Source organism: Copadichromis virginalis, linkage group LG5 (assembly GCF_057382275.1).
Source record: "Copadichromis virginalis isolate Kocher_CV1m ecotype Utaka linkage group LG5, C_Virginalis_male_GT1.1, whole genome shotgun sequence".
Lineage (NCBI taxonomy): Eukaryota > Metazoa > Chordata > Actinopteri > Cichliformes > Cichlidae > Copadichromis > Copadichromis virginalis.
This window is the reverse complement of record NC_140622.1, coordinates 31,648,055-31,674,046: the sequence shown is the minus strand read 5'-3', so window position 1 is coordinate 31,674,046 and position 25,992 is coordinate 31,648,055. Positions and strand designations below refer to the sequence as shown.

General features: G+C 39.9%; 2 protein-coding genes across 4 annotated transcripts in view; one reads left to right on the top strand and one right to left on the bottom strand.

Annotated features, from left to right (window-relative positions):
• st3gal8 (ST3 beta-galactoside alpha-2,3-sialyltransferase 8) overlaps positions 1 to 6,084 on the top strand; it is a 33,766-nt gene extending 27,682 nt beyond the window's left edge. For both annotated transcript variants that reach the window (XM_085457341.1, XM_085457340.1), the window contains exon 9: positions 621 to 6,084. In XM_085457341.1, coding sequence (XP_085313467.1) covers positions 621 to 851 — 231 coding nt within the window. In that variant the 3' untranslated portion in view covers positions 852 to 6,084. The remainder of the gene's footprint in view (positions 1 to 620) is intronic.
• Positions 6,085 to 6,220: 136 nt separating this feature from the next.
• On the bottom strand, positions 6,221 to 24,546 carry unm_sa1614 (un-named sa1614). 2 transcript variants are annotated; one of them, XM_085457343.1, is made up of 28 exons: positions 24,400 to 24,546; positions 20,774 to 20,846; positions 20,552 to 20,697; positions 19,876 to 19,950; positions 19,600 to 19,649; positions 19,352 to 19,481; positions 19,173 to 19,258; positions 19,008 to 19,083; positions 18,464 to 18,544; positions 18,274 to 18,371; positions 17,088 to 17,157; positions 16,877 to 16,964; positions 16,665 to 16,713; positions 16,109 to 16,281; positions 14,771 to 14,904; positions 13,925 to 14,016; positions 13,654 to 13,840; positions 13,392 to 13,477; positions 13,182 to 13,297; positions 12,560 to 12,627; positions 11,694 to 11,801; positions 11,009 to 11,291; positions 10,734 to 10,901; positions 10,592 to 10,655; positions 9,814 to 9,857; positions 9,034 to 9,188; positions 8,479 to 8,604; positions 6,221 to 7,859 (listed from the first exon to the last, which is right to left on the bottom strand). In XM_085457343.1, the coding sequence occupies exons 1-28, from the start codon at positions 24,523 to 24,525 to the stop codon at positions 7,785 to 7,787; spliced, it is 3,027 nt and encodes a 1,008-aa protein (XP_085313469.1). In that variant the 5' UTR covers positions 24,526 to 24,546; the 3' UTR covers positions 6,221 to 7,784. The 2 variants fall into 2 exon arrangements, with proteins under 2 accessions (XP_085313469.1, XP_085313470.1); XM_085457344.1 differs by having other exon boundaries at positions 10,743 to 10,901.
• Positions 24,547 to 25,992: the final 1,446 nt, after the last annotated feature.

The window sequence follows — 25,992 nt, the reverse complement described above, 5'->3', positions numbered from 1 at the left end:
AGTTTGAATGCCGTGTAGTGGAATCTGCTAAAAAACAGCTGAAGAAGCAGAATTATCTGCTGAAAAGAGGTGTAGAAGCTGAACTGCTGAAGACAGTTGTATTTGAAAGGGTAGACTGAAGAATGTCAAGAAAGCAGAGTGCACGCAAACGGGAGAAGATGTGCGGCAACCGCCACAGGTAGGATTCGAACCTTTGCTACCAGGTCTCACGGCGGCTGCTCATCCCACTGAGCCAAACCAGTTCCGGTCCCAAACAAAGATGTGATGAGAGAAAAAATGTGTACTGTGCAGAAGAAGCTGAATTGTGCTGAAAAAAGGTGAAGAAGCAGAAGTTTGTTGTGAAAAGAGGTGAAGAAGCTGAAAATTCTGCTGAAAATGGGTGAAGAAGCTGAAGTTTGTGTTGAAAAGAGTTAAAAAAGTTGAACTGTTACCTGAATATAATGTTGCCATAAGCGGGATTCGAACCCGGGCCTTACAGCATTCACACAAAAATTAATATGTGAGGGTAGAAGTCACACATGAAATGAAGCGTATAAAAGCGGGATGTATTTAGTATCAGTATGACCTGTCAGCAGTGTGTCATGCATGGTTGATGAAATAGCTTCCTTCTCTCTGTCCAGGTGTCAGTGTTTGGTTATGGTGCAGACAAGCAAGGAAACTGGCATCATTACTGGGAGAAGAATCAGTTTGCCGGAGCCTTCAAGAAGACTGGCGTCCACAGCGCTGATTTTGAGAATCAGATCATCCAACACCTTGCCAACGAAGGCAAGATCACTCTACACCTCAACACAACCACATCCGTGCAGACAGAACTAGGCACCAACGACAGACTGGCACATAAACTCAATTGACCTCTACCTGGCTGATCGTCAAAACACCTGGCTGTCCTCTGGCACTCAAACCAAATCTGAGCCAGTTTTTAGACCATACATTTGTTGTTTTGGGTAGAAATTAGACTCCTGCACTTTTTCTGTCAGTCACCACAACTGCCTTGAGTCAGACATCCAGGAATGCTGGAATGAATGTTGTTAAGCTTTTTCAGACAGCTGAATTACCTGTGGACACATCTGTGAGGCTTATCTAATTTAGAGATCCCCTGCCTCTTTCAACGTTTGCTGGCTGAAAGAAGTTAAAGCTCAACTCAAAAAAATCAGTCTGTTTTTCTAGACCTAAAACCAACTTTCCTGACGTGTGCAACTGCTGGGATAGACCACAAAGACCTTTGCTGTGAGCTGGAAACAACCACAAACTTTATTTTATCCTATCTTTGTTTTTATTGGATTTTATAGGTACACAGGGATAACCTTTTTTCTGTCTTTTTTTTTTTTTAAATAAAAGCACTTTTTCCTTAAGAAGAAATGGTGGAAAGAGGCCGAGTGAAGGAAGTGTTCACTTGGCCACATAAGATTTCTTGCATTGTATATCATTTATAATCCCTCCATTTTATTTGATCCTAATTTTAACACAAACCGTCCTGACCTAGAAGATCATGACAAACTTTTTAAGCCTTGTTACTTCTGCATTTTCAGAATGTAAGCCAATGATACTTGGAACTTCCTGTCCTGTCTTGGTTCTCAGCCTGTGTGATTCAGCAGTCTGCTGCAGTCTCAAGGTTTGCAGCTGATTTCATCCAAAATAGGGAGATTTTAGTTTTCTAATCAACGCACATAACCCCCTGTTGTATCCAACCTTCATTGGAGTAGTAAAGTCAGGAGAACCAGTCCTTCTGTTGCACGTCAATACAAAAATACTCAAAATGTGGTGATACTTGAAACCTAAACTTAGTTATTGAAAATATAAGGGCTGATATTGGCACATCACAGGTAATATCAGGTCAGATGTGGATACTGTATTGTTCTTTCAATCCCAGTTTAAAACCACTCCTGACGTCCCTCAGTGTACACTGTAAACTCCAAACAGATACATTTAGCTTTTCTGGTAAAAGGTCCTAGATTATTTTGTCAACCTTCGGTAACATCCTCTATAGAGTTAACCCGTTTCATCTTTAAACTTTAGGCCTGGTTTCTTCGCCCCCTTTAACAGGTAGTGCATATCTTTTATGTTCACATTTAACCTATGTCTTACGAGCTTTTAATCTCCTAAACACATTTTCTGGAACAATGGTTCTCTGTGCTTCTTTTTGGGGTTTGAGCACCGTGAACTTGAAGAGTTAACAGCAGGCAAAAGTCAGTGCAACTGACCTATAACACTGAAGGGTCAAGCAGCAGCATGTATGAATGCCACTGATGGAGCTTTGAATCACAAACTTGACAAGTGACATGACTGTTTGAAGGCACTGGACGTGATATTTGCCATGCTGGGAGTTAACCTACAAGAAAAGACTGAAAGATTAACAGAGAAGAAGAAACAGCTGTTGGGCCTGTGTTTGCTGGAGATTTGAAGGCCACACAGGACACTGTGAGAAGAGGGACAGGGACCAGTGAGAGGTCAAGCCCGGACGAGTTCGAGTGAGAGAGTACAGGATATAATTGGATTGAAAATGGAGGCTGAACTCATGGAGGTTTAGGATTGTCCACCACAGAGAAAGATAAATACATGAACTAACAATTACGTGAATGAATAGAAAACACACATACACAAATTGTTACATGTGAAATTATTTTTGGAAAGAATCAGAAGTGAGACAGTTTGAATCCACAGCTCAGTGCAAGGATGCATGAATTAAACCTGACTATAAAAATACACATGCAATGAAGAAGCAGCTTGCACCTCTTTTCCCGAAAATCAAAACTTGCAGCGTAACATCTCATAGTCCATGTCCACACTGGGGCCGCTGCCTGAGAAGAATTCATCTCTGAGCGGCAGCCGCTGATCTGGTCTCAATGTCAACTCTCCTGATGTTAAGAAGAAATTCAAATTGGGACACAAACGAACCGGGCGGAAACACCAAATATTAACCCCGATTCTTTTGTCCCCATGATAAAACAGAGCAAACCGACTCAGAGTGTGTTAAAACATTTATATTTCTTTTTATTAAATCATCTTCCTGGAGAGAGAGACCCCTGCACAGCCCAAAACGCCAGTTGCAGGATCATTAACATTAGAATCATAAACTTTGTCTCATATAGGTATTATTTTGGTACTTTACACGTCACAGTTTCAATACAACCATTGCTTATATGGCAAAGTTTCTCTTTTCTGTCTGGCTTCCTGCATTTATTAATACGCTGTACAGCTCTACACTTCCTGTTTTCAGTCTGGCTGAGCACTTAGTTTGAGTCAAAAGTGGCCTTTTCTCTACAAACCTTCATTATTAAAGTACATAAAACAATATAATAAGAAAATAAGGATACTAAGGATATATTAATTACATGACAGTTACCAGCTGATGTTTGCAAGCCTGGTTACTAACTAGACTTTAGATTCGTGTTAAGCAACAGACTGCATGCTTTTGGTTTTTGTTTCTCAAACTTTTGCTCACCAAAATTGGACCACAGACGTTTTTGGTTGCCTGATAGTACAATCAGGCACATCAGGCCATGTTATTCAAATTTGGCACTTACAGCTGCCTACATGTGATTTTATTTCATTTCGAAGCTAGCCTCAAGTGGCCTTTAGAGAAAAGCATTTCTACTTTGGGTTTCCTTCTTGACATTAAGTAAGAAATTCTATATTAGTAGCAGTCATCACAGTAGTAGGAGTAGTTTCTCCTTGAGAACATGTGGGTTTTGTAAAGATTGGGGGGGGGAAAGGAGCATGGCAGCTTTGAAGTATGTTGACAAAGGCAGATTCTTAACCAAGACAAAATGGTGACTAATGGATGCAGTGTGATGCACTGTCCAGAAACCAGTGGGTGATGTCACAGAAACTATTATGTCTTTTATATAAAGTCTGAGGAATCATAACTTTTGGGCTTCACACAGTTGGGTCACATGTGCCATCGTCGATGTGGGCAGGAGGTAAATATAGTATTAGATTTTTATCTAAAAATCTTAATACTAAAAAAAACATTTTTATCTTGTTTTTATTTTTTTTAGTGGACTTTTTAAGGTTGTCATGAAGAGTCTGTAATTTGTCTCTGATCTGCCCCCTACTGGATGTACTTTTTAAACCACAAGTTGATGAATGCAACTGTTTGCTTTGTAATTCTGTGCATATGTGTACTTTAAAAAATGGCTGTTATAAGAAACAAACAGCCTGCTGTAGTAATGAGGTTGGCGTGTTGTTTTAATGCAACAAAAATGTGCATATTTGTGGTGACAATGTAGACATATATATACAAATAAGCCAGTGTGAAACCACCCTGAGACTGATGGTCAGTGAAAAGATCAATCTGCTCCAAAGAAAAATGTTCATACAATGTGTTGTCCAACACTCCTCTTTACCAAGTATAACTGTACAAGGTTGGTAGGATATTTTTTTAAATTTATTTATTTTATTGTCTGAAAGGAAAACAAAAGTCAGATACCATTAATGGAGGAATAAAAAAAAAACAACCCTTTGAGAATCACAAGCAGGCTGAGGACTTCTCAAAAAATTCAAATGCTGAATTTTCATTTGGAGGATGTTGCTCTGTCATTGGTGTTAGCTTGAGTGAAGCGTTTACCCTTATCTGTCTGGAACAAGTCAGTGTCTTGTAAATCCAACTGCTGCATCGCCAGAAGCCTTAATGTTAATATGAAACATCTGCTGCTTGCTCTAAACTTTTTCCATTCACTGCTGAGATCTAAACCTTTGTTGCCTTGTCCAGGAAGGGAAGGAAACTTCCTGCCAAATTACCTGGGAAATTATCCAGTTTACACACAGATGAGGAATGCTTTAATATGCCAGAAAACGACAGAGCAGCAGCCCTTCTGAGTCCTGAGCTGGATTGTTGTAAACAAGTTTACTTTCTCACCTTTAACAAAGGAGTTTGTTGTGACTTTAAATCCAAAGTTGTGCTCAATGACTCTCTGCAGTCTTCAAATGTAGAGTTTTATTTCCATTGCTAGGTGCAGATAAATCCACTTAGTCAGCTGCTCGTAATTCCATTATAAACATCTGTACATGAGCTGTAGATTTAGTACAAAGTGACAACAAGTGACCAAACGTGTTCGGCCTGTGGTACCATAGCTTTAATTCGGCTCGTCATGCAAGTTTCATTTAACAAACCTGCTGATTATCAGTCCGTTTATAGAGGCCAAACTGACAGAAGCATTGAAACAACAGATAAAAATCCTGAATCCACCGCTGTCACTTTGAATGAAATAAAACATTTTTTTTAAAAAACAATTCATGGGTTTTTGTTTTTCTATTTGAAAAATTGTCCGTACTCTGGAGGTAAGAGCTGAACTGATCGTCTGTGGAGTTTGTCTATAAAAGCTGATTCGTACGCCAATGAATTTCTGCCACTATGCCAAATTCTTTTTTTCTTTTTCTTTAAATGAAGATGTTTTAACAAGAACTGTTTTCTTTCATGAAAATGTTTTAGAAAAAAGAATCAAGAAGTTTATACAGAGATGCTATAAGGAAAGGTCTTTTTACAACCCCTGACAAAATTATTTTAGGGAAGAAAAAAAAAAAAAGTTCTCCAACCTGCAAAGCTCATCTGTCAGCTGTTACACAAGAAAGCTGGAATCAGCTTGATGGAGAATGTTTTTTTTTTTTTTTTTCCATGGATGAAACCCAGTGTTGATGTCATGGGGGAGCTTTGGGGGTCTATTCACGAAGGTCAGCTGAATTCTGACATTTTTCAACAGTGTTTAATTTGAATCATGCTCGACTTACTGCAGCTCAAGTTAATTATTTAGTTAACAGCGGCTCATTGACTCTGTAACAACTGCAGTAACTAGTTTGACATTTGGAGGAGCACATGTGCCTGTGTAGGTTGGACTTGTGGAAGTACTCTCCTTAGTGTTTCTTTGAAACTAAGGAGAGGTCATTCATCCAGAATTATGGATACGGTTGCTTGTTTTTCTTTAAAGTTTTGTGTACACACACACACTTTTTTTTTTTTTTTTTAGATGTTTCTTTTTAATAACATAGCAAAATGAGTTGAGCAAAATGCCTCCTTGTCAAAACTAGTTTCCCTTCCAGTACATGTGCTCAGGCCATTGCATAAGCCTGAGGGGAGGTACTTTGATCTTCTTTATCAAAAAAGTATTACATTTGGTTGAGGCATGTTTCATAAAGCCAGAGCAATTAAACAATTTGTTCATTTGCTAGACAGAAGACTTTTTTTTTAAACTCTTTTTAATAATTCCAAACTTTTTTCCAGGGGTTATTATAAGCTGATATGTTGTTGTAACCAGGAATGGAAGTAGTCAAGTTGAGTGGCCACAGGTCACTAAAGTACAAACAATGCCTTAAAAAGCAAAATGCTGTTCTAAATTCAGTCTGAATGGGTGTTAGTTACATTATGCTAGGATGTCCAGTACACAATTCCCTTTTTGTTTTGTGTTTTTGCCTCATTAAATGTACCACATAACATGGTGCCTCAGTAGAACTTATTCTATATTTTACTAAAAGTTTTACACAAATCATACAAAATGTGCTATATGAAGTTCCGGTGCTTAGCTCACTATTACGGACCTAATAAAAGAATTACACAAATGATTAATGGGAAAATAAAACATGTAACATTAAAAACTCTTATCCAATTATTATTATTATTATTATTATTATTATTGAACATACATTAAGAAGATTTGTGTTTTCTCTTAAAGTCATATCCAACACATGCAGGTTATGCACAATGATTAAATTCTACTGTCTTAAAGTACCAAGTTTGTCTATTTTTGTGCTTTACTTTTGTGCTTGATGCCATTACTTGAGTATATATGTATATTACATAAGCTTCTTTTTTTTTTTTTTTTAATTGTTGCTTAAGTTTAACTATGTCTAAAATAACTCAGTACTTTTACTGAGATTGAATTTTAGGTCTTATTTTTCTCAAATAGCCAAATAAAATAATAATTATAAAACTTTCCATCCCTGGTTATAATGTTAATACAACGGTTCTTCTTAAAACAGAATTATTTAATCACGACAGAAGTAACTCATTATAATGAGAAGTTTTGAGACTTGAGCACTGAGTAAATTCATTTTGCAAACGTGGCAGCAACACACTGCTGTGTTCACTGAGGCGATGTGATATCTTGGGACATCGAAGGCAACTGGAAGGAAATGCGAGTCTCCCATGAAGTCCACCTTTCATATCTCACTTTAGAGCTTTGGTCCTTGGCATCGCAGAGTGTTTTGTGCTATCCGGGTAAGCAGCTGTAACCAACAGATCTGATCAATAATATGGCCGGAGTCCGGGTCTATCGAAACCTAAAATGTGGCAGCAGTAGCTTGTGTGTTTTGGCTAGCCACAAATTCAGAAAACATAAATAAATTATAATAAAATCAAAAGAAAATGAGGCCCAGATTACCTTCAGAATAAAAATCCAGGGGATTGCTGTTTCTTGTGATTTGCCCTTTGTGCTTAAATATTTTTTTGCTTTTTGAGTAAATAAATAAAGTCCGGGCTACAGCAGCCTCGAGTGCTGGCTGTTTGGTCTGTCCGAGGCTGTCTCATTGTTTTTTTCCTGACCTAACTGGAGCCACATAAAAATAATGTGTTGTCTTTACTGAAGGTCATCCATAATGTTTCCATGGTAACTGAAGGCATGAGGAACACCGGTTGCTGTGACAACCGTGTCAGGACCATGAACATTTGAAGCCTCTGAACATCTGACCTGGTCCATCTGCAGATCAGGTGTTCTGATGTGGTTTGGTTCTCCAGAGCTCTGCGGTGATCTGGATTTGTGCTGGTCTGAGGTCAGCCCAGTTCTGGTTTCACATCAGTCAGACAGCGGCTGGACGAATGAGGACGGAAACAACCCTCTCTGGTCTGGTTCTTCCTCTATGTAACCATGCTACACAGAGAGAGAGAGATGTTTACCTTAATGTTCACTGGACATGTAGTCAAACAGAGGTTTGAAGAGTGAGAGCCACTTGAGTGGATCACTGCAAAATTTTGCCTTCGTATTATGTACTTTTTTTTTTTATTCTAAAGGAGGGGTAAAGATTTGATTTTGAGCCCTGGTAACTTTTTAAGCAAAGGTAATATCAACAGTAAAACGTATACTTTAAAAAAATCTATATTTCTTTTTAATGCTCATCATAGAAAGATGATCTATAAAAGCTACTGAGGTTCAAGAGCACTTTCACAAATGGTGATGCCATTTTTTCCAGAGAATTAGTTAATAGCAGTTTGATTTCATACATGCTGATGACTAATATAAGCTGCTCTGGCACAGGTTAGAGTATCCTAGCAAGAACTGAACCACCTTTGTTAGCAGTGAAAATCCAGCTAAACCCAAAGTTTATCCTATAAGCTTTAAATTCTCCTTACCAGAACAGGCCTCTGGGCATATGTTTCAGCTGAAGTACAGACTTAAGTTCAGAGGACAGATGAGGTCACACTGTGAGACTTTCTCCAACCCGCCGGCCGAGGCTCTAATGAGAGGTCGGGTTGGTGATACTGATACCTACCCACCAATCATTGTCCTCCTGTCCCAGGACCACCAGCACCTGGCCCTCAGAAAAGCTCAGCTCGTCATGGTGGTCGGCCTGGCAGTCATACAGCGCCTGAACCCGACGACTGGATGCTCCTCGAGGCTAATTGATACATACCAAATCAGGTGTAACATTATTGCTCATGTATCACAGTGTAGCAATTATAATTTCATTGTACTGCCAATTGGAATTTGTTCCTCTGTTGTCCAAATATGATATCGATTCACTTCTTTCATTTTATGCTCATTCTTTGTACCTTTTGCTTGCATAACTACTGTACCTGCACACAAATTATTTGAATTATACCCCTTTACTATTAAGGATTTCTTGATCATTACTATGCAAATTGTCATGACCACTGATCAAAGACCATGAGTACTATTCACAGAGAGTTGGGCAATGGCTGTAATCACAGCATTGAAAGATGATGGCAAACGTGTTGCGGAAGCAACTGGATTGTGATTTTGTTTTCTTCCTCACATTAAAACACTGCAAGGTTGATGGGACGTTAAATATTTTCAAAAATCTCACCAGTGATCTACGAGGAAGTGGTTGAGGGGCGGAGCCTCTGCTTTCACTTTCAAAGCTCTGAGAGCGCTGATTGGATGGAGAGCCATTTATTGGTGCCTTACTGTTGAGGATCTGGAAATGGGAGGAGCCACTTTCACTGTCCGCCCTCCGAAAACCTCAGACAGAAAGATTCAGGTTTTAAGTACATTCTCGTTCATACAGGGACAATAATTACATTAAATATATATTTTACAATTTCATAATAGAGAAAAAATAATCATTAAAATGCATTATTAATTAGTCATAATTAAGTTTTAAATGACCTGAAATGACTAAATTAAATTATTTTTAAAAAAAATAATGCGTTTTTGTGCATGTAAAGTAATACATGTTTGCATATATTAAATAATGTGAATATTAATCTCTAAATTCAATTCACTTCTTTGTCAGATAAAATAACCATTTTTTTTGGAACAGTCACAAGCAACACATGTGCTGTAAATAAGAAAAAGCAGCAAATCCTCAGATAAGATTTTGGAATTTTCACTAAAACTGCAGATAAATTTTGTTTTAATAAAAATAAATAAATAAATAAAAAAAAAAACCATCATAGAAGTCAGTGTAAACTCATAGAAGCCAAAATGTATCCTCAGATTTTGTCTGCTCTTCTGCTCTCTGGTTAAAGACTGTAGGTGCACGCTGTCTGTAAACATTTATCACAGATAGGCATAATGGATTTAACAGACTCTTGATACGTAAAACAGATTCAGGTCTCAGAAGACGTTTTGGGACAGGAAGTACCTCTGTCAGATCGTTCAGTCAGTGAGCTGAGAGGAGAAGCTGGACTGGAAAAACAGAGACAGACAGGGAAGAGAAGGAGTCCGTGTTATTGTCTGTGGTGTTTTGAAGCTCATCACACTGACCTGTATTTCACCTCCTATCCACCAGAGGTCAGTACAACCTCAATTTATCTAGGTAGAAACTGCTTCACTTTGTTTAAGAACAAAGTTCCAGCTTTAACCTTTTATGTCCTCTTTAATTCTTTTACAATAATGTATGAAATAATAAACCAACAATATTCATATCTGCTGTCTGTCCCAATAAATTTACTCTGACAGATTTTGAACAAATTCAAATTTTAGGATCTCTCCTAAAATTAATTTGTTTCTATTTTGCTTAAAACTTTGTTCTACGGGTTTGAATTCTGAACAACAACATGAGCAGAATAGCACCTCGGTCTGTGAGACATCCCTTCATCGCACATCCAATTATAAGCTTCATCAGCAAAGGTTAAATTTTAGCTTCTTTTTTTTTTTTTTAAAGCTAGGATACAAAAACACAAAATTCAGTGGACCATTTTAGAACACTGGACTGTACATACAAACTCCTGTAGTGCTCCTGGAGTTTGTATTCATACAAAAAACAAAAAAAACAACAACACACTTTTACAAAATAATAAAGAGACACAACCGGTGTTGTGATCATCAATGCAGCAGCTATTGCACCAATGATGATCACAACACTGGTCATGAGCCAGATTTTTCCTGGATGTGCTCGATGCAGTGCTGTGGATACTCACACACACTTCCTGAAGGAGGAGTCTGGACCACTGTATATCCTGGGACTGGCTGGCAACCCATAATCTACACACACACACACACACAGTTAATAACACAGTATCCTTCTGACTGATTAATTACAGTGTGTTTCTCAGATATTACCGTGCTTACTGGACTCAGAGCAGCTCCGCTTGTGTCGGACGGCGATCGGAGAGGGAGGGGTAATCCTTCTATTTCCTGTCAGGGGAAAGAATACCTCACCCTCTCCCTCTTCTTCCTCCCCCATACCATCTCCTCCAGACGGAGGTGGAGGAGGAGGAACATTGGGAGCTGAAAGCCAAAAGAGAGCATTGAGGTTTTTCATTCAGGCAGCAGGTAAAGCCAGAGAAAGACGTTGAACCAGATAAAACATTTAAAAAATGTTTATATAAGCTGACCTTTGACCCTGGGAGGCAGCGGGGGCGCAGGAGAGGATGGAGGAGGAGGTGGTGGGCTGGGGACGGAGCCAGCGGGATGGCTGTGAAGCTCCATAGCCATGGCGAGTCTCCTCCCCACACTGAGAAGGCCTCCAGCTGGTCCTCCGGGTGTTCCAGAGGAGGACAACGTGACACAGGAGGAGTTGGACTGACTGAAGCTGAAGGGACGGGAGGAGAAGGAGAAGGAGGGGGTGAAAGAAGAGGATGAGGAGGAAGTGGAGCGCTCCTTTTTCAACGGACCATTCTGAAACAGAGGGTGAAGCACATGAAGACGTTAGCAGAGAGAAAGCAGTGAACAATTTATAAAGATCGATAGCTTAAAACTCATTATGAGCATCATGACTAAACTGCAGATTTTATGCACAAAGACTTTTACTCTAACGAGGAAGGGAGCCAAACATGTTTATTTCAAACAGAGTACAAACCAATGGGCTGCACCATAACCCAATAAAATAAGGATTATTTCAAATTGTGAACTGTGCAAAACTCCGATAGCAGAGTAGAGTAAATCATAAATACAAGTAACATATCCCCCTTATATATGAAAGCAGAACATGAAGAAAAGGCAGTGACATCATTTAAATTACTCTGAGGACATTTTTTTGTAAAAATCTCAACTCAGCAGCCTGTCAGTTGCCATGGTTACCTTGTCATCAAAGTCATCATCACTGTCGTACAGGTCGTCATGACGAATCCTCCACTCGTACTCCACATGGACGTGATGGTCAAACTGGTTGGACTGGGCTTTCTGCAACTGCACACACACAGTAAAATATTTGTAAATGAGGATCACCTTCAAAGACAAGGGACAAGGCTTTAGGAGCTACTGACCTATCAGGTTTGAGCAGTATTTGACTGCATGCTGCTTAACAATCTATGCTGAGAGTAAAAGATGGTCAGTTGAGGATAGGTCCAAAAACTAGGTGCCTCTCTATAGACTGCCTTTAAAATGCCAGATTTTACAACAGAAATTCACTTGTTTACAACCTGCTAAAATAATTAGTTTCAGCTCTGTATCTGTTTTGCTCTTTTATAAAAACTACACAGGTGTTCAATGTGAAACTTTATCAACGCCTTTTGGTTAACAGGTAAGCAAGTAAGTACCGTTTCACAGGCAAACAGTCACAAACCACTGCAACAGAGTAAAAATATTAAGTGCTACAACAGCAATACAAAATCAAGTTAAAACACAGACTAAAATTAACAGGTAGGTGACTTAAGCTCACTATAGACAAGATAGTCTGCTAGCTTTGACCTCCACTTATATGACTCACTAAACTGGGGCTTTCACCATGTTTGATGCCTTTTTAAAGATATAAGATCCATTGCTGTGCAGTTAATTATAGTAACAGACCATCATTTATCTTGCTAAATACATTTTTTAAAAATTAAAAAACTAGTAATTTAGTCCTCTGGCATCTTGGTCAAATATGGTGATAACACAGTATAACAGGTGGTTACTGATTTATCAGACAGTCTGATGTGAATCTGTAATCAGAGCGATGACCTCACCAGTGCCTCACAATGGGTGTGCTTCAACCTGCGGCTCACATCCAGAGCGGTTTCTCCTAACTCGTTCTCTGAAATAAACGGTTAAGATATTAATTAATAATGAAATAATTACCAAATATCATCAGTTTATCCAAGTCACCAAAAATATTCTACATGTAAAAACCTAAAAACTGTGCGTTTTACTTATTGTCTGACAGTCCTCCTGTGTTGTTGTTTTTTTATTGGGCCTCATCTATTGGCTGGAGTCGATGGGCATGGGCGCAGAAGGCAGGTGACTCTACATGGAGAGTGAGGCTGAAGACCTACAACTCTACAGACACTGATCTTCTGTTTCAGGTTATCTTTAGTTTGTCTTTGCGATCCTTACTGTGAACCTCTGGATGATGTGGTTGTTTGAAATAAAGAGTGTTTTATCTTTGGGACAGTAATCCTGGTGAACTCGGATTATTTTGGATGTGAAGAGTCTGACATTTTTCTCATATGCTTTATCAGAATGACATTAAATAACCTCTACACACAGTTGATGCTCAACTGATAAATGAGAGCTCTGACAGATACATTATACAAGTGTGTGTGTGTGTGTGTGTGTGTGTGTGTGTGTGTGTGTGTGTGTGTGTATTACTGATGTGTGTGTTGGCTCTGGCTCTCAGCAACAGCTTCACACAGTCGGTCTTGTTGTGTAGACAGCTGTAGTGCAACGCCGTGTTTCCCGCTGATGTCTGTGTATCAACATTAGAGCTGACAAAAAAGAAAAAGAAAAACATGCAGGTAAACACAAAGGTACACACACACACACACTGAGGTGTAACAAAGGTTTCCATAGCAGACTGACCAGTTCTGAGCCAGGAAGTCCAGGATGTGCAGTGATGTCCTGTCAGCCAGTAGGACAGCTAAATGGAGCGCTGTCTCTCCTTTCTCCTGATGGCAAGAAAACAATCTCTTGAGATTATGTTGTTCCCAGATTATTAATACCATGCATCTTAATGTAGCTGTGCGTGTGTAGCTGATTATACCTGGGTTTTTTTATATCTGTATGTGTGTGCGTGCAATCCAACATGCACATCAGTGTGCCTGTATCAAGTATGTTTAGCTACCTGTATGTGTGCGTGCAGTGGCTGGCTCAGCTCTGCCCTCTGAGCGTACAGCTGGATCAGAGTGTAGATATCGCAGCTCTTGGTTGCCTCCTGCAGACGAAGTCGCAGCGCCGAAGTAGAGCTATGACTCCGCCTCACAAAGTTAACATCTTGATACTTTGACAGGATGAAGTCTTTACGCTCCGGCCTGCACGTCAAAAATATACAACATCAGATTTGTTAGAGTGTGAAATATTTCCTTTGAGTGTGTGCACCTGTGTTCGTCTCTTACATGTGGCTGTGTTGAGAGGGCTTCAGTGACGGACTCAGCAGGTTGGCTTCCAGTATTTCGTTAAAACCAGAATTACCGACATTCCTGGCCAACTGGGAGATACAGAGAGAGAGAGAGAGCTCACAGTCAAGGGCAAACAACATGAGGGCCATGTAATACCCATTCAGTGGGTATTGTATCAAGAATAAGAATCATCATGATTTTTAACCTCAGAATAAGCTAGATTGGATTAGTTGGGGGACTCTCTCCCAACTCTGTGTGAACGGTACTCATGGCTAGTTTCAGTCATGACTGAAGTAGTAATTTGGATGAGTGACGAAACGTTTCTCCCACTGAAAACGCTACGCCCAGATGAACAGAATCAACTTTTGGGGATTTACTTACCTGGATGATTGAGAATGCATCGAGATGTAACGTTACAATCTTTTTCAGTTTGTCAGAGGTCACTGCTGACTGAGAATTGGAACTTATTATGTCTTGCATGGATATAAATCTCTTCTCTGAATTAACATTAAATAACCAAGTTTGACATTTAGTTAAATATTTTCTAACATTACATATGTCAGAATAAACCACACTGCACTGAAATAGTAAAGATCCAGCTGCAAAGCAATGGAAATGCACAGCAGGAAAAAAAAGACTCTAAACGTTGAAACTACCTGAGAGTTTATCTCTACAAATGTCTTTGATAACTGTTCACAAAGCTAACTGAAACTATGACACATGCTAATGACAGTTCTCAGCTGAGCACATGTAAATGCCCTGCACAGTAGCATTTCAGACGTGAACCCAGTTACACCTGGAAAGCATGACTGATAAGCTCATTAGCTAACAGGTCTGACCTACCAGCAGGTCTGAGGTTCCCAAACTGTCCAGGCTCAGAGACTGGATCCTGGAGACGTGGACCCCCATTTCCCTGTGGATGCCTGAACACTCAATACAGGTCAGGATACCCAGGTTTGTAGACAGCCACCCAGGATCTACAGTAAGAGAGGTCAAGGTCAAAGGTCAAGGTCAAATTTATTTATATAGCACATTTCCAGATAGAAGATGCTGCACAAAGTGCTTAACAATGTAAAAATGGCATTAAAAAGCAACAATGTAATACAATAATAACAATAATAGGACAATAAAAGAATTAAAATAATAACTAAAACTATTTGAAATAAGACCAAAATGCTTGGGCCATAGTGTGTTAAAAGCCAGGGCATAGAAACGTGTCTTTAGTAGTGATTTAAATCGATCAAGTGTTTGTGCAGATCTAATATTTAGGGGGAGACTATTCCAGAGTCTGGGACCTGCCACAGAGAAGGCTCTATCGCCATGAGATTTGAGATAAGTCCGTGGGATGGACAGCATTAATTTTGAGCTTGACCTCATGGTTTTTCATGGAGCATAAGCAGAGAGGAGCTCAGACAGAGAAGGAGGGGCTCGGGCATTAGGTGACTTAAAAACAAAAAGTAAAAGTTTAAATTGGATCCTGTAGGAGACAGGAAGCCAGTGTAGAGAAGCTAAAACTGGGGTTATATGCTCTCTCCGGTTGGTACCAGTTAGCAGGCGAGCAGCTGCATTTTTGACCATCTGAAGACAATGAATGGAGGCCTGGTCGAGACCAAAATACTATGAATTGCAGTAGTCCAATCTGCAAGCAAGGAAACGGTGAATGGCACGTTCAAAGACATTAGCCGGGAGGTATGGTGTTACCTTGGCTAGCTGTCTAAACTGAAAGAAGCAGGAAAAAAAAAAAAAGAAGCAGGACTGGACTACTGCACTCACCTGCTTATTCAATTTAAAACAATCATCAATGTAGACACCGAGGTTTTTTACATGTGTTTTACAGGAGGAGGAAAGGGGGCCCAGAGTGCCATCGATGTGATTATTGACAAAGCTGCCAAAAATGACAACTTCAGTTTTATTTTCATTTAGCGAGAGAGATTTTTTCCACATTAAAAGCCTACCTTGGCACAAACCACCTGATTGTAGAAATACAGACTGCTAATAAGAAATTATATAACATTTAGCAGATAAATATTAAATACACGCTTGGAATTAAACTAAGCTATTCATTCAACTGTCTTATTTGCCACAAAATAATCTTTCAATTATTTGCTTGATTAAATATGACACAATTAAATCAGTAATCTCTTCGGCATAACATCTAGTGTACTTTATTGGTTTGATTACCTGGTGCGCCACAGTCACAGCAGCTGTTGTTTCCCGGCATCCGTTTGATGTCATCGGTGATGGCTCGGGTCAGATCCTCCACGCTGCTCTCACTCCCTCCTCCTCCTTTTCTCCCCCCGTCCAGAGCCATACTCAGAGCCTCCTGCTTGCTGTTAGTGAGCACTGACATCCAGCTGAAAACAAACAACACTTCTTAATAATGTGTTCTCATTTTTAGACCCAAGATGATGTGAGCACCACAAGAAAAGAGTAGTCCGACAATTTACCACCATTACTATATTAAAAACACACACACGGCCGCTGACATCTCAGTCCAACCTCTCTCAGACAGCGTTTCAAGAGACATGCATCTCACTTCTTTAGGTGCAAAGTTTGTGGAGCAGCAAAGGAAACTCCCCTTCTGTCTAACTAAACATTTTCAGACTTGTAATGTTTAGTGTCTAGTGTCACATGTGCAATCATACTGCCCAAGACCTGCAGAAACATAACTCATACTGTACGTGTAAACTTAGCAGAGTGGCCCGTTAACAACCTGCCCGAAGAAAGTTTTACTTACGCCACACACTCAGCTTCATCTTCAGCCAGGAAGTGGTAGGTCCGATTATCTGCAGGAAAAGGTGTATCTTATGCTTACAGAGACGTATTTATACAGTACATAATACTGATTACATGCATTTAAATTTATATTTGGATGCATGCAGTTTTTATCTTGTGTTAAATTATGTACGACTTCAGTGTACATGTAGAATAGCATTTAGTGACACTTACGAGAGATAAGGTCAAAGCATTTCTTATCCTCCACGCTGGGTTTAACCTGACATGTGAGCAGGTTGAGTCTGGTGGGAGGTTTGTTCGGCTGAAAAGCAGAAAGAACGCTGCTGATAAGATTCAGTTAAAACATAGACAGCAAAGAGAACTAAGCCAAACAGATTTTTCCTGATGTTTTTATCTCTTTATACATTTATACACATGCACTCACAGTAGCATGCGCGATGGTCAGGTAACAGTTGTGAACTGAACATTTCCTCTTCTGCCACATTTTCCTCAACCTGTAACACAAACACAGTTTTAGTCCTTTTAGTGATCCTAATAGCGCTGACTATCACCAAGTGTCTTAGTGCCCTCGCTCTGTAGCAACTTATCAATAAGGAAGACCACCCTATAGTTTTGGTGATTAGCAGATTGCCAGAGTAGCCCTTCATTTGCTTGAAACACATACTTGTCTACAGCAAATTAGTAACTGTCAGGGAATACACATTTTCCCTAGCATACTTTGGTCTCCAGTGGGTTGCCAACCAGTCACATGTGTAACTGAGGCCTTAGAAAAGCATAAGTTTCAGGTACTCTCCCTTTAAACCTCCTTTCAAACCCGAAATCTACAGCCATGTTTTATATACAGTCTGTAGGTGCACACAGAGAGATCTGTTCCCTGATTTTCACAATAAATGCAGCATCTTCCCCCATCCAACATAAATATTTTGGAAAACATCGACCAGTCTGGAGGGAACAAATTACAAAGGCCGGTTTCTTGCCATTCCATAATCCACACACACAAATATAAGTACGAATCCAGCACATGTGCAATGTCGCTCCTTGTCAGTTCAATATCTATATCGCCAGTTCACAACAGCTGCCTCAAGGCACTTCATTTTGTAGGGTAAAGACACCACAATATTAGAAAGAACAGTGAGAATAAAAGAGTGCCTTAAGCTATGAGACACAAGCCTTTAAAAGGAGATGATGCAATGACCATGATTATATAACAACATTAAACCAACGGCTGCAGGCTGATGTTGGTTAAGTGGTCCAAGAACTATTCAAATTCAAACAGTCAGTAGCACCAAAAAGCTTAAGGACACTCCATTAAGAGCACAAGTCAGATACATTTTTCTAAATGCGTTATTAATGTCGAGGAACAAATGTCGGTCAAGGTGAAGATACTTTTAACTATTTAACATTGTTTATATGAGTTGCCCTATTTTATCAACGCTTTGGTACCGTTTGTTTTTAAAATTTAAATGATTTCTTTAAAATACTGCAATTGAAAAAAAATCAGTACTACCAATGCAGTTTGCACATTAAGAGTAATTGAGGCATTTAACTTAATTGCACTGCTTTGTGAATGTTTAAAAAGGCGTGCAGGTTATTTTATGTTGTGTGTTTACCCGTCACTCTTCTTGTAGAGGAATCCTGTTCTCTCCGTCCCGTACTGTTTGTCTCCCAGCAGCTGATGCATATTGTACACCTGCTTAGGCAAAGAGTCCTACACGCGCACACACACACATGTGCAGACACACATTCATTATTTTGCATGCCCAAACAGCAAAATAGCGCACATGTGTCTGTGTCTCTGACCTGCTCCGTGTGGACGACCGGCCTCAGCTGATCTCTGAGTGTGCACAGCTGTCTCTTCTCCTCATCCTGACGTTGCTTCACCTGCACACACAAACAGCTCACCTGCAGAGCTCAGCTAATCCAGGATCACATGCTGCTGCCGCGCTTACACCGTCCAAATCTCACTCAGCAAATTTCCATTTTTAGTTTTGGAGTAAATCATCACGAGTTTACTTCTCATGGTATATTACATATGTAGAGAGCTGGAGCTGATCAGTTACTGTATGAATGGATGAGTTTTGATCATGTGACTGCAGAGACAGGGCACAACCAAGCGGCAAAGTATAGTTCCTCAAGGCTGGCTCCAAAAGGAAAGTCAAAAAGAGAGTAAATCACTTAATTTCTTACTTCATGTAATGTCTCTATTCTGTATGTTGTATTCTTCATAATAATAATTTTTTTTAAAGTAAATGACTTGATTTTAATCTCTGTGCAAATCATTAACAATCTGCCAGCCGCACTTAAAGGCTGCTGCTAGTGTTGCTGCTGTTAGCGCTTCCTGTACCGTGGTCAGGACTCCGTTGAGCTCATCCATGTACTGCTTCAGCCTCTGAGTGGTGGAAACACACTCCTGCAGGAAACTGAACACAAACATAAAGATGTAGTAAATCGAACCATTCCAGTTTACTGTATGTAGCTTTGCCAAAGCTGTGTTTGTGTGAGCTCCTACTTGTTGTGGCTATGGTAGTGTTTGATGAGGTTCTGCAGAAGGTCGACTCCTCGCTTCGTCTTTATCTCATTGACCCTAATTAGATACTGAGGGAAAAAGACAAGAAGCGATTGAAGGAAAGCTGCACATTTAAAAAATAAAATAAATAAGAATGGAAATGAAGGGGAAGAGTCACTGACCTCACACATGCTCAGTTGGAAGGAGCGTCTCTCCTTCTCCAGCTCCTCCGCGATCTCTCCTCCGCTCACCTCACTCCTCACCATCCCATACTGCCGAGCTAACTCCCTCTTCTCCTTCTCCACCTGTTTACTGCACACACAGTTTCAAGACTTTAATTTAAAAATCTTCCTGCCCCTAATACAAACGTATTAAAGTTTCCAGTCTTAGATATTAGCAAATAAACATAAGTTAATTCAGTGTCACTCACAATCTGCTCTCATAATCCCTCCACGCTCTTTCAAAAGGCTTTTTCAGATCCTAGGAGACACAGAAGGAAACTGGAATTAGAATTATTTACCTTACTGAACACAAGCAGCAGCATCCTGAGGCTAAACAGTAAAAAAAAGACTACAAAGATTCATTTTTTTTGACTGAACTCTGGTGAAATGTTGACAGAAACACTGGCCAGAGGCTCGTGACTGTTATAGTTCATACGAGTTATTTAGGTGGTATGAATGCACTAAGCAAAGATGAATGTCCTCACCCCCTTCACCTCCCTCAGGTCTCCTTTAACCAGAGAGTCCAAGAAGAAGTTGATGTTGTGGAGCATGCTCTTTAGCTGAACACAGAGAAACATAAATTATCTAAAGGGAAAACACATACTGCTCAAAGCCATCATGGGTAACACTATGAACTGCTTAACATGAAAAACATTAAGACAGTTTAGGTGATTATGACTTTGACAGAGAGCACAAAACCATATGACACAAGGATTGTGTCACGAGCTCACTACGGTCTACTGCCGTCCAGATGTATAGTAATTAGAACTACAGTTTGGTCTTAAGTTAGGTCCTTAATCGGACAGTGACAGTAATGTTGCTTCTGTACACCAACACAGCGGATTTAAATAAAGCAATCAAAATATGAGTACCTCATTTTCAAACCCCAGAATAACTGGACAATAAATGATAATAAAATGCACTCGTCATAACATAGAACCAAAAAGTCTGTATTTAATCATGTAGCTGATGCTGGTCAGTCAGTCATTTTGCAAATGAACTCATTATGCGCTCCTCGACATGGGGCTTTCTGTAAAGGAAGGAGGCAGATATTTTCAAACTAGAGCAAAGACTCATTTTAAGGGTTTTTTCAAACTGAAGTTACAGATTTTTAAGTAGAAACTCATCAGCTGGAGGAGGTGTTTTGTTGCTATCACTCACCAGGTTTTTCATGGGAGAGAGGAGCTCTTTGGAAAAGTCCGCCAGGCGGCAGAAGGCGGAGCCAACCTCCGTCTCTCCGTTTGAGTGACAGTTGACCGACAGCTTCTCCATCGCGTTAATGTACTGCTCCAAATGAGACACGTGTTCTGACACAGAAATGCTGTTAGTAAAGGGAACAATACGGGGATGTGCATGTGTGCGTGTATATTTTGGGGTGTGTACCTTGACCTGATGTGTATTTGGCTTTTGCAGCTTTCTTCATCTTCTGTAGCACCAACCTGTCGCTGTCCAGAACCTGAAAAAAACAAAAAAACAAACCATACACACATTAATAAAGAGTGTGTGGACCTGCAGTGTGTGCATGTGTGTGTACATGTGCATGAAGGGGAGGTGGTAGTAATTCACCTGCTGACTCAACATACACACAGAGGACAAACTTGATGACATCGCTTGATGGCAGCAACGTTCCTGTGTGAGAACCATCGTCTGATCACTAAAAATCTCCACATGAAACTCCACAGTGAAGCTCTTCTCCCCATTCTGAGAAGATGTTAATTTTTTACCTTCAGCAGTTATTAACAGGTTAATAGTTTGTATAACTATTTCTACATGATTATTTCTGAATGTGTCAGACCACATATCTAATGGAGGCTGCCAGTTTTCATGTGCTGCTGCTTCTTATTGATTATTAAGTACTTTTTTTTTTGGACACTACAACTTGAGTGTGGAAATGATGATTGATGGTTGTTATTATTGCAGTTGGAAATGTTAGGGTTGAAAATACTGTGTTACGTCAATAAACCACCACAAATTTCAAATTTTATCATTTAATTACATTTAAACAGCTTCAGGGTTTGCTTGATTTTTTCACATTCAACTTTCAAAGGTGTCCTTATGACCTAGATGTTGACATAAATGCCATTAAAATTAAAGAAAAGTGATAATTATGCAAAAAAATATGACAGGAACTAAACAAATGACCCTATCTGCAGCAGATTTTGGGGTATTCATAGCATTATTAATATGCTCTACTTTATTGTCAAACAGTGAAATAACATTTATCTTTGCCTGTTGGGAATTTATCTTTGGACAAGCTTGGACTGTCTATATGTTGCTTATTATTCGTGGCTTTAAAACTTTGCACACATGAAATAAATGTCACTATAAACAGGTGGTATGCCACCATATGGGTGTTTATTCTAAAAAATTTTTATAAATAATTAGAAATTATAAAATTAAATCTGTAATTTACAGTTTTTCAGCCTCCTTTGAATGCAGTACCAGTGTGCAAGCTAGAACATCCTTTACGTAATTATCCCTCTGGCCCCTTCTCTTATCATCAAATAACCATAGCTGTGAATGATTAATCTGTTGCCATGGTAACATATGCCAACACTGTTGGGGGTACATGTTTGGGGCAGAAGGGCAGTGTTTTTGAGGCCAGGCTCGGGGTCAGTAGCTCCACTGTTGAGGGAATTGCGCTGCCTGCTGGCTTGAGGGGCATCCCCATTCAAGCTCTCAGACCTCACACAGTAGCAGAGCAAATTTACAAACTGTTTAAGACCTTTAGTAGATTATAAAATGTTCTAACTTTAGACCTAATCACTTTAACATTAAGAAATTACTTCTGTATATGTAAATATTTAAAGGGCTTCAGTCCATTGAGTCTTCGGATGAAGGGTCCAAAATGTTTGCAAATTTGCATGCAAAGGAAGGTTTAGACAAAACTCGGATGTAAACATTTCATGATTTTGTTCCGCGTTTCCTTCTGAAATCCTGCAAGCACACTGCAAACTATAAGGGTGATATGAAAGTCGTGGCAGACAAATGGAAAAGAAACTGCTGTTACTGCAGAATGTTATTTTAGTCAAACTTCGTAGTGAGATACAGTCTGCTTTTTGTTTCAATTCAAGGGTGTTCTGAAAGGCTGTAAACAACATGTCTGCAAATATAAGATGAGTAGTAGTTAAGGAACAGCTTTGTGCTAATTAGCCATGCTACCAATCTGCTGATTTAAAGAACCATTTGCACCCCTTGTGTTTTGACAAATTTTGCATAGCATGATTCTGTGTCTTCCTCCAAAAACTCAAAGTGACAGCAACACTTTGATTGTGAATGAAGTACAAAAGCTGGACTTCAGTGACTGAAGCATTTGTCTAACAGAAATGATCACATTTCTTCACCAATAAGCATGATAGCTCGAAGGGCGATTGACAGTAAATAAGAAGATTCATGTTTTTGATTAATAAGTAAAACATGGAAGATGTAGCTCTAGTATAGTCATTAAAAACAATGCACGAATTTAGCAAACAGTTGAGTGAATTGCTTTTTGATAAGGAATCTGATACTTTCCTCAAAGTACAGTAATACACGAATGCATTACTTTTTCTGTACGCAGTAACTAAGAATATATCTGAACTAGTAAAAATGATTGTCACCTGTCAAAACACTGCCCAGTTTACACAGCTTTTGTCTACAGCGGCTTTGATCTCGATATAATGGCGACAAGCTCAAACACTGCTGTTAAAATAAAACAGCTGAAGGGGTTTGGGCAATTTGACCAGGATGCCTTCCTGGAGATTTGTGCATCTCATTTGGTTTGGGAATGCTTCAGTGTGATCCTTGAAAACAGCTGGAGGCAGTGGTGGTGGTGAAGGAGGTGTGGGCATACAAACTGTATGAGGCCTGCATTGTACTCCTATAGAACCAAGTGTTGAGCTGGTAGTCAATGTCATGAAACCCAGTCATGACAGTCAAAAGCTTCTTGCAATAGCATTATATAGAGGTAACATTTTCTGCAACTTCTTTCATAAATGGCTCTGAAATTTAGTGAAAATAATGAAACATCCACACAGCAGCGAGAGTTCTGGAGCCGCTCAATGGATAATATTTATAAACCATAATGTCGTCAGACCTGTGACTAAACAAATGTTAAAAGACATATCAAGGTAAAACAGTCCAACCATCAGAACTGTGTGTTATAATGTGGATTAGTCTGTTTAACAAGAGTGTGGTGAGTCTATGTTTGTGTCAAAAGGTTGGGATAAGTAGCACAGACATTTAAATGAAATTGTGAATAGCAAGCTGAAAAGCCAACAACGCTAAGCGCCAGGGGTCATCGTTAGTTAATGGAAACCGTCAATGGCAATAAATTCATAGTGCATAACCTCATGAATCACAAAGAAATTGACCTGCACACTCCTGGTCGCACACTCTGTGTCGTAGTTCTTTGACCCAACTCTCTTCACAGCGATGATCGTCGATATAAAGGCTGTTACACTTTGACACACAAGTTGATACTTGCTCTCTTTGCAAGTTTGAGGTTTTAAAATGCATTAGTCAAAGCAGGACTAAAAGGGAACCATCTAAACACAGCAGAAAGGCTGTGCTGTGCTTCACAAGGAGACAAATTTAAATCGGTTACATTTTTTTTGTACCAAGAAGAATTTTAAAAGGAATAAACTGTTTCATGCTTGCAGGCATTTATCATCTATAGTAAGTATGTATAAACAATTAATGTGCAAAGGCCTTTGTGATTTGTTAATCACATGCAAATAATATAAAAATGTTGTCATTTGTAGGAGACAGGGTTAAAAGGAAAAACTGTACATTTCACACAAAGAGGGGTTGGTATGAAGGATTGAGTGGGGGCCACAGCTGCTCATTTTCCCCGGGGACCCTGAGCACTTAGGTCCGGCCATGAATGTAGGCTAGAAGCCAAATAATCAATTTACTGTGTACGGATAATCTCATTCATCAGGTAGCCTACACCCGTCCTGTTGAATCTGCACGATAAGCATCTTCAGACTGCTACCACTACCTGCTACCCCTCCTCTGTCAGTACTGACCTCCTCCAGCAGGTAGACTGTGTTCCTGCAGCTGATCATCTTGGAGGTGAAAGAGGAGGTAGTGGGAGAGTTCCAGTCCTCCTGAACCTCCTGGACGAACTCTGATACCGACACACACTCCGGCATTGTGCTCCTGAGGCCGGTAAGGACCGGGAGAGAACCAGGACAGTCCGGAGCTGAAAGACCAGTTCCACACAAAAGACCGAGGACACCAAGCGCAACGTAGAGTCACCAACAACACACAAAAATTAAAAATACAGCTGAAACGAGCCCATCAGTGGTACGTCCAGACTCCCACAGTCCCGGTAAGAGAAACTAGCATCAACTGGCTGATTTAAAAAAAGAAATGGGTAATTAAAGACCTGCTGGGTGATTCCTCCTCCGTCAGTGTGAGTGAACCGCAGCATCAGCTTCTTTTCTCCAAACAAAGGTGGTTAAACCCAGCAGCAGATGAGAGCCCACCAGCCTCTCTGCACGAAACAACCAAAAGATTAAAACGCCGCCGGTTCACTGACGTCCTAAGATCGAGTCGGTCTCCGATAGAGCGTCTTCATTGAGAGAAAACCAGCAAACCCGCCCGTGTGTGGTCAGTGTGTGAACCCGCTGACAAAGAGCGGAGGAGAGGAGAGGAGAACCGGACCCACCGGGCACCGGTTCCGGGCTCAGATGAGACAATAAAAGCGGCTTCTGCTGTCGGCTTCAGCCGCAGCTTCATGTCTTCTCGTCACAGATATTTCTTTTCCTGCTTTTGCTCCTTTATTTAAACCGCATGGAGAGGCGCGTTCACGGTGTACAGCGGCGGAGCCCTCTGTCGCGGCCGCGCGCACTGCTGACCGGGAGGAGTGTGAAACGCACGCTCCTCCAAATAAACCTCAGCTCGTTACACCTGCGTCCTCTCGTTGTTCGCTTAAATCACTCAACCGGAGTTACATTTCCACAAACGGCCATTTTAAAGTTAGTTTCAAAAGAAAAGGAACCATGAAAACAGGATTAGCTACTCAAAGACCCCACAATCTGAAAATCCCTGTTTATGCTTTTTTCGACTCGTTTTCAAAAAAAAAAACAAATAAATTAAATTGGTTTCAGCCGGCAGGCTTAATTAGGACCAGCATGTAAGCGGCTAATACCTATCCAAAGACTTCATGCATATATATATATTAATTTAATTCTGGGTTGATAGTTTTATTTTTATTTTCTTCTTTAGCAAACCAACCCAAAAATCTTTCTAAAAATAATTCGAAGAACTTCACGTTTTTTGAGCATTTAGCCAGTGAAAAACCGATGCGACACCACGGTTCAGTTGTTGTCTAATGACGTAAGTAAATGTCATCTTATTCGCTGATATAATGTTATCAGACAGATGTTGGTATCTGCTGATATTGGATCTGTTGCACTAGTGGATCCATAGGGTATATACAGGCATGTTAAAAGTCGCTCCAGTTCTGTGAAAAACTAAGTACGACCCATAATTTAGCAGCAATAACTTGAAGTTTTCTGTTTGACTTTATCGGTCTTTCTTGTTGTGCACTCTTTACACGGTCGCCTCAGTTCACTAACGTGAACTACCAATTATTCGTATCGACTGAGCCTCTT

Bases quoted from the DNA above. Each gene is read 5' to 3' on its own strand.
- unm_sa1614 (XM_085457343.1), bottom strand. From the start codon at position 24,525: ATGCCGGAGTGTGTGTCGGTATCAGAGTTCGTCCAGGAGGTTCAGGAG. The intron at 19,084-19,172 runs GTAGGAGCTCAC...GTTTGTGTTCAG, and splicing joins CACTACCATAGCCACAACAA to TTTCCTGCAGGAGTGTGTTT. The intron at 17,158-18,273 runs GTAAACACACAA...TTTGTGTTACAG, and splicing joins CTCTACAAGAAGAGTGACGG to GTTGAGGAAAATGTGGCAGA.